General features: G+C 32.2%; 3 protein-coding genes across 3 annotated transcripts; 1 reads left to right on the top strand and 2 right to left on the bottom strand.

Moving 5' to 3' along the window:
• Positions 1-766: 766 nt before the first annotated feature.
• Positions 767-4,107, bottom strand: LOC125051510. Its single transcript, XM_047652272.1, has 6 exons — positions 3,720-4,107; positions 3,270-3,422; positions 2,932-3,069; positions 2,476-2,649; positions 2,036-2,221; positions 767-1,112 (listed from the first exon to the last, which is right to left on the bottom strand). Exons 1-6 carry the CDS (start codon positions 3,873-3,875, stop codon positions 960-962), a joined length of 960 nt encoding a protein of 319 aa, XP_047508228.1. The 5' UTR covers positions 3,876-4,107; the 3' UTR covers positions 767-959.
• Positions 4,103-4,947, top strand: LOC125052274. Its single transcript, XM_047653417.1, has one exon. It carries the CDS (start codon positions 4,239-4,241, stop codon positions 4,839-4,841), a length of 603 nt encoding a protein of 200 aa, XP_047509373.1. The 5' UTR covers positions 4,103-4,238; the 3' UTR covers positions 4,842-4,947.
• Positions 4,941-7,987, bottom strand: LOC125049178 (E3 ubiquitin-protein ligase MSL2). The gene is made up of 4 exons (XM_047648715.1): positions 7,137-7,987; positions 6,833-7,039; positions 6,571-6,745; positions 4,941-6,192 (listed from the first exon to the last, which is right to left on the bottom strand). The coding sequence occupies exons 1-4, from the start codon at positions 7,860-7,862 to the stop codon at positions 5,990-5,992; spliced, it is 1,311 nt and encodes a 436-aa protein (XP_047504671.1). The 5' UTR covers positions 7,863-7,987; the 3' UTR covers positions 4,941-5,989.
• Positions 7,988-8,051: the final 64 nt, after the last annotated feature.

The raw sequence follows: 8,051 nt of genomic DNA, 5'->3' as shown, positions 1-8,051 counted from the left end.
AGTGAACAAATGTTAAATACACTGAAAATAAACATGGACCGTTTTACTCCCCAAGAACACGCCACACGCCTTGAAGCAACTGGCTCAACATTGGATAGACCTAAGTCTGGAAGACCAAGAACAGGCCGTTCAGCTGAAAATATAGATGCTGTGCGCGAAGATGTGGAAGAGTGTCCAGAAACATCAACGAGGCGACGTGCCACGCAATTGGGCATTTCCAGGCGGACCCTGCAGCGTATTTTGGTGAAAGACTTAAAGATGTTCCCGTCAGAACATTGACTCAATTATTCCACGTTCTTGGGGAGTAAAACGGTCCATGTTTATTTTCAGTGACATTTGTTCACTACACAATTTTCAACAACAGAATGACAGGAAATGTCATAAAAAAAAAAAAAAATTATTTAGTGCCAGTACTTTTGCGGCCACCCAGTTTATACTTTAAAGGAATCGTGCTTACAGTATATTTAGATGTAGCATCATGGCTTGACAATTAGTCTTATAATATCACGATTTCGATAAAAACCCATAAATTATACATAATAAGAATACAAAATGGTATGATACAATATGGCATTATTTAAGTATTTTCTAGCTTAGGTCCTGGTTCGATTCCTGGGAAACAATAATTATTTCTGAAAAATGAAACAACTGAACACTCAAATATGCCTGAAATATACGCTTGTTTAATTATTATCAAACAATATTATAAAAAATATATTTTCACTACCCCACTCATATTGTGATATTCTAAAAAGAAAAGACATTATGAAAACTAAATATATTTATTCATATGACGAAAATAAACTAAATCTTATATAAAAATAAATTTCTACTAAACATTAGTAAAGTAGGCAAGTAATAATTTTCATAAATGTATAATTAATTCACGTATCTTTTGTATGTAAAGTATTTCGAGATAGATTACATAAAATTAAATATAGTGAGAATACAACAAAACCTTATTTCCATGGTTTAATCATTTTCTTTTTTGCACATTTTTTACTGGATTTTGGAACTAAATTCAGTACTGACGAAATCTCAGATTTAGTTGGACTTTTAAATAATACTTCTAAATTATCTTCATGTTTCGAGCAAATGATATCAACGAGATCCTGCACAAAAACTGTTTTTGTAAAAATGTCAGAATAAATAAAATTTGGCTCAAGAAAATTAGAATAGCTAATACATATGAAATCGTTTTTAAGTATGTGTACATCTACTTACAGAATATACTTTTTAATCAAAATTGGTTAAGTTAGATAAGAAAGCGCCTTAGGCTATGTTCAGATGGCAAAAACTTGACGCGCGTTTTCAAATCGCGCGACTAGACAATGTGGTATTTTCATACAACTGTTCACATGAGCGCGCGTCAACGCGGCGCTCAGAGAAAAAGTCTCTAGACGCAGGTGATCGCGCGTTGACGCGCGCTTTGATATTAATGTAATGTCCGTTTGCTGTTCAGATGTGCGCGCGCTTTCATCGCGATCGCATGTAATTTTGTTAACTTTCGTAATTATATCTTCTTAAAATGAGTGAAATTGAAGATATTGACATCGACTTACTAATCGATGAAGTAGAAAAAAGGCCAGCAAGTTGGAATATAGCAAATTTGTATAAAAAATATAATATAATTTGTATTTTTTTTCAAAATTGGATGAACCCAATGTGTACGTTTTCTTTTTCTATATTTTTCTTTATAATATAACCACAAAATAATAGCCTCTTCCACGTCCATTTTCTACGTTCTGCCGAACTAGACTGACGAGTACTCTCGCAACGCGCGTTATAGCGCTCATCATCTGAACGCTCTTCAAATTTGATCGCGCGTTACATGTGAACATAGCCTTAGTCTAACGAAATCCACGAACAAAAAAATCTAAAACTCGTTACAGGAAATGGACAAAAACTTATTTCTTCTTTTAAACTGAAAGTTGGGGGCAGGAAATTTCATTAATTTCAACAAAAATAATAGAACCAATTAAAACCTTTTAAAGTCATATTGATGGTTACTGATAAAAATATATCTATGTATTACCGTTTTGAAAAATGGAGATTCCATTGTCCGAGATTTATTTTTATTCGGCTGCAATTTCTGAGCTCGTGGCCTCTGTAGTGGTTTTGGTGACTTGGGCATGGGCATGGTAGCAGCATCAAGACTCCCTCTACACTCTGTTTGTGTGTATTTTGTCTTCATTTTAGCTTTATTAGTTTTTACATTGGTCTAAAATATTTAAGAATCTGTATTAAGTATATTATAGGTAGGAATGATTAAGTGTCAGTAGAATTATTGAAAATAGTTGTACCCAACTCTATGGTTTCTTAATTCAATGGGTAACGTGTGTTTTAAAGGCTGCCGAAGTTGCGACCACAGCAACAACAATACATAAAATAGACGCTTAAAACACCTTACACATTTATGAAGTCGTGTTGTATAAATTTGTGTTGTTGAAAAAGTTAATATGAAATCATACGTACGATATTCTTTTGACAGCGCGTTGGCTCCTGATAAACTTGATTGGATTTTGATTCTAAACCAAAATTGTTACAAAGACGAGGAATTCTTAACCTTGTCTCAGATTGTGTATGTTTGCGTACTTTTCTTCGCCTTCGAGTTCTTCGTTTTGAGTTGCCTTCGCTATGCTTTGGATGCTAAAGAATTATATTTTTAAGAGTATTAAAAACTCAAACTCAAAATCCTGATTTTAAATATGTTCAATTCAACAATACCGATTTAAGAATAGAACTATCACGTATATTTTATGGCATTCTAAAAAAAACTGAGAGCGCTCCGTGTATTGATTATATGACACATGACAGTATATATGACATAAGTTACACATTTAAGAGCGAATACAAGTTAAGCATAAGCAAGAAATTGCCGTAATAAATATTAAGGCGCAGAAGGGCAATTCTTATCAACATGTTAAATACCTGTATCGGTGGCAGAGCTAAAAGCCTGTGGCGGGGAGTCAATAAAGGATCCTGCGGCGGCTTGCGACAATGCACTTTCGATGCTGCTTGCTGCGTTGGATAACAAACGGCTGAGCTCGCACTTTGCCGCTGACGTAGCTAATATAACAGGCCATACTTATAGTTTCCTCCATTTTTTGATTTCAATAAGTATAGGTTTGATCAAGTTTTTTTATACTATGTCTGTCTCTATTGGTCTTATTTAGCACAGGGAGTAGTTTGAAAAGCTGTTTGCTCTTTCAAGAATCTACTAAAATATGAATTAATAAAATATAAAGATGTAAGAGACTGGCTCTTACATGGGATTCACCTGGATCGAGGTTTGAGCTTCCCGGAGCTCCTCGAGGTAATTGCTTGGGTTCGTCATCACCTGCAGCATCTTGATGAATATGTAGCTTTATCTTATTGCGCACTAAATGCGGCTTTATTTCATCAAACCACACATCGCACAACTGAGAGAGAAACATATTTATATTTTTTTTCGTAAATTTCCATGAGCACGACAGCGCTTTAACTGCTGTAGGTAACTAACGGTATAAATTAGCTTCTTTTATATTTCAATATAATGTTAAGGTCATATTAGAGCAATATAAGGAAACTATAATTTTATGTTTTTAAATTTAAGTAATTTAAATTGTAGTAGCTTAAATTAACAAAAACAAATAAAACACTAAATTTATCTTAAATAATACTTATATGGTCTACCAAATCAAAGAAATATCATAATAATAATAAGGAGATAAACCTACATTGACTAATGCATTTTCCAGTTCATATCGCACAGTTTTGGGAATTTTACTTTTACTTCTTGCTTTTGAATTTTTATCCGTCACATCTAAGATTTTGGTAGGTCGGGTAACGTTGTCTTTACCCACTGCTAACTTTTTCCCTACAACTTGAGCCATTATTGTTGCATTGTTTTCTCATATGAAATCAAAATAAAAGCTTTAGTAGTTTGTAAGGCATGGATATTTCTCACAATATTTTAAACAAAAATAAGTTTTGACACGGTTGTATTGAATGACTTTTACCATAGATAACATGGAAATATTTTTGGCACCTTCAATAAAATTCCATAAGCAACCGAAAAGAATTTTTATTGCGCTTTTTCTTAAACAATACTATTCAATCCGATTTACAGAATTTGAATTAGAGGGTAGATACAAAAAAACTTTTAAATACTCGATCTTAGCCAAAAAATAATAGTTTTATTTTGGAACCAAGACATATCGTTCATAAACACGTTGAAAATAGATTTAAATACCATTATGGATTTCTTTTTGTGGAAAACATTAGCTCTTACCTTTTCAAAAAAACTGGTCGACCTACGAAAGAAATTTACTATGGAGAAAAAATGTGACGTGATTAATGATGTCCTAATCTACGGAAGTAATGATACCGAGGAGTGGAAAAAGCAAGTGGGTCTCAACAATCTTTTCTGCATTTTGTACATGATAGTTCATGCTGCAAGAACAATTAATATATCCATTCCAAGTCTCGAAAGTGATTCCATAACGAAATCTTTAATACAAGTGAAAATAAAAAATAATGTGGAAATAAGGCTAATTGTGCACAGATATGCTGAATATTGTAACTTACAGGGTTTAGCAGAGAACGGCATTCGCGTCAAAGTTATAAATTCTATAGTGAAACTTGAGCATGAATTCATAATAATTGATGGAGATTGTAGTGATTCTGTTGCTATTTTGGGTTCATTAGATTTTGAAGTGAATCGCGTTAACTGCTCCAGAGACATAACTATTCTATCCTCAGATTTTGATCTTATTTCAAGTTTACAGCGCGAATTTAATAGAGTGTGGTGTTCGGTGGACGACACTCAAATAAATAAATTTGACGATATCGACGAATAAACATATAATATTATTCTTGAAACTATTTCTTAATATTCATTGATCAATATTTGAATGCATACTTAATTGTAATTTTAATCATATAATAATAAAAGTCAATTTCAGAAAAATACTGTTTTTAATCTTGCTTTAAAAACAAATTTTGTTTTCATCATTCAAAAACCTATAAATTCTAGGCAATTCCTTCATTATTTGTACTCAAGCTTTTATCATGAGAATTGTTTTCTATGCCAACTTTTAAATAATAAATCCTATTTATAAAATATATACTTACAAGAAATAAAATACTCATTACTTACAACATAATCGCTGAAATGGAACTGTACAAAGTTTAAATTTTTTAATATTCAGATAATTAAAAATATAAAAACTATTATTAGCTAGTTTTACTATCTTATCACAATGTGTGTTGGTAAATAAAGTGTACCAGAATTATGTCAAAATTATAAATTCACTATTTTATTGAGGAATTTTAAGAGTAAGATGACTGAGACTTATTTTAAAAAGTCTATATTTTCTTCTTTGTTTTGTCCATAAAATTGCTGGTACCATTATAGTAATTTAAAGTATAAGTCATGGTTAAACAGCTAGTGATAAATTAATTATTATACTAAAATATACAAAAGTCATACATTCCCTTTTTTTAATTATATGTGCATATAAAAATATTAAATTTACAATACCTCTAGGTTAAATTATTAAACATATAATGAGAACATTCAGTTTGTATTTAGAACGCTTTCCTATCTTTACTTTTATATAATATACATTATTACATCGATAATAATGTTAGAGTTACAATATTTGTATTTAATTATGTTGTGTTCAAGAAGAGGCCTTTACTATTTAGACCATATTGATAGACATTTTAATTTGAGTAAATCAAAGTAATGCATACATAAAATGAACACAATGTGTGTGTGTTATTATGTTTGGTCATTAAAGTTTATTCTGTAAGTTAAAAATAAGTCCGGAAGATTAATCGTTCGATTAGAAGTGGCACTCACATTAAATATTTGTCACTCATACAAATCTGTACCATTTGTCACTGAGAGAAACTGTATATCGTAATCTGCATGTATTATTGTAGTATGTATTATATCCTCACTAAAAATGGTTTTCTAGTCATTTGTAACAGAAATTGACTGTCACGCATCTAATTCTGGGTCACTCATTATATCCTGTGTGCCTGTGGATTGTGGTGATAGCTCAGTATCATTTGTTCCTCTAGGAGAATACTGAGCATATTCACATGGAGAGCTTAAATTGTCAGGAGAGGCTGGGAGCTCTTCATCCATTAATATTGTAGCTGGTAAGGATGCCGACACTTCTTGTATCTGGCTTGTGTATACTGTAAACAACAGATCTTACATATAAAACTTACTTTGAAAGCATTTATGATAAAAGGTATTTAAATAATCAGTATAACACTTTACATAGTCAGGGGTTAAAATATCTATACAATACTTGAAAATTAAGAGAAAGATATATGCAGTAGCAATATTATTACAGCAAGATATTTATGTACACTTTTCTGCCCACAAGGAAATAATAAGCACAAAACACTTTCATAAAGTCCGAGTTGCCGACAATTACAAAAATTTACAAGCAACTCATGCTAAAAGAGAGCTAAGAGTAACACAGAGAAAGGCATAAAAATATAAAAGTGAAGTAAACATATAGTCTTAAAGATAGAAATATTTTAATTAAAAAGTTGTATAAACATTACCTTTGAGACTCGGTGACTTATAATCTGCACTGAACCCAAGAGATTCTTCCATGGCCTCCATTGTAAGTGAATCCGTATCGAGACTGTCCATAGATCCTGAACATGACGGTGAACTGCTGGGATTCATATTAAGTGTTAATTGTAGGGTATCTATATGTGGTAAGTGTGGACGAACCTGAAATTTTAAACATATTGGTAGATAAAAGCACAGCAACTTTAATTAGTATTGAGTCAAAGATGTCTTTTCAATATATATTTTTACCTTTAAACCATCTGCCCTATGTGGATTTCTGCAACCTTTACATTTACATTCGGTACAAGGCTTACTCTCAACATAACAGGGGCAACGCTGACCACAGCAAGTAAGTTTTCCAGGAGTTGCTGTAGCATTACCACAACGGCAACCTTTTCTTTTACTACCAGGGTTGCGTGATCGGTTTGAAGGCTTCTTAAATGGTAGTTGATTTGTCTATAAGAATAAAAATTTGAGTAAATTATTCATTTTCAATCTGTTAAAAATCACAATATGAAAGGAATATAATGTTTGTAAGTGTATTTATTCTTACTTTGCCATCTAGTAAGCTATTCTCACTTTGTGTTACTTCTGCGTCATCAGCATTTTTTCTTTTAATTGTTATTTTGTTGCCAGATCCTGCATACATAACTGAATATAAAGGAGATCCATTGGATATATCTTTGTTATTGGTGGTGCATTTATTAGAAGACCTTGTTTCTATACTAGTTGATGATGAAGCAGCCTGGGTTTGAGTTGACGAAGAGTTATAGACACATGGCAAAATACTATATGCTGATTTTGATAGGCCAGCATTACACTTATAATCATCATCAAAACGGGCCCCCTCTCTTATCAAATCTATCAAACCCGAACTAGCAACAACACCACCATTTTGCCCAACTACTGAAGCGTCTTCTTCTACTAAAACTCTGTATGTTTCTGTATCCATAAAATACTCACAAAGTTTTTTGTAACATTGAAGAAGAGTCCTTAACAGACTGTTATCAGTATAATCCTCATAATCCTTACACTCACTACAAGAGGGCTTTAATTTTTTTCTTCCACCTATGCAATTTTTACACACATGGTGCTGGCAATTGGAACTCTCAGGAGTAAAAGGCTCTTTTAGTAAATTTCCGCAAACAGTACATGATAATGATTGTCGTAAATAAGGAACAAGGCGATATAAATCGGACCAAGAACTTTTATCCGCTGGGTCAGCTAACAGTATCAATCTTGAAGTTGATGTGTATAAACTTGTAGCATTCATCTTCATTTAACTATAGCGAGAATTTCACATGAGAAACTGTTGTAGTCCATTTAATATACACCAAAACACAAAATAACACTTTGGCCAAAAAGCCGCTTTGAAGTTTTGACTTTTGACTAGTTTACATTACAATTTACAATTTACAATATCATTAAATGTCAGTAATGACATCTGATAGTAGTGAGTAGTCAAAGC

This window comes from Pieris napi, chromosome 1 (genome assembly GCF_905475465.1).
Source record: "Pieris napi chromosome 1, ilPieNapi1.2, whole genome shotgun sequence".
In the NCBI taxonomy this organism is placed as follows: Eukaryota; Metazoa; Arthropoda; class Insecta; order Lepidoptera; family Pieridae; genus Pieris; species Pieris napi.
This window is presented reverse-complemented; position numbering and strand designations above follow the sequence as displayed.

Bases quoted from the DNA above. Each gene is read 5' to 3' on its own strand.
- LOC125049178 (XM_047648715.1), bottom strand. From the start codon at position 7,862: ATGAAGATGAATGCTACAAGTTTATACACATCAACTTCAAGATTGATA. The intron at 6,746-6,832 runs GTAAAAATATAT...TTAAAATTTCAG, and splicing joins ATAGGGCAGATGGTTTAAAG to GTTCGTCCACACTTACCACA. The intron at 6,193-6,570 runs GTAATGTTTATA...TGTTGTTTACAG, and splicing joins TAAGTCACCGAGTCTCAAAG to TATACACAAGCCAGATACAA.
- LOC125051510 (XM_047652272.1), bottom strand. From the start codon at position 3,875: ATGGCTCAAGTTGTAGGGAAAAAGTTAGCAGTGGGTAAAGACAACGTT. The intron at 2,650-2,931 runs GTATTTAACATG...ATAATTCTTTAG, and splicing joins TAGCTCTGCCACCGATACAG to CATCCAAAGCATAGCGAAGG. The intron at 1,113-2,035 runs GTAATACATAGA...GTTTTTGTGCAG, and splicing joins AATCTCCATTTTTCAAAACG to GATCTCGTTGATATCATTTG.
- LOC125052274 (XM_047653417.1), top strand. From the start codon at position 4,239: ATGGATTTCTTTTTGTGGAAAACATTAGCTCTTACCTTTTCAAAAAAA.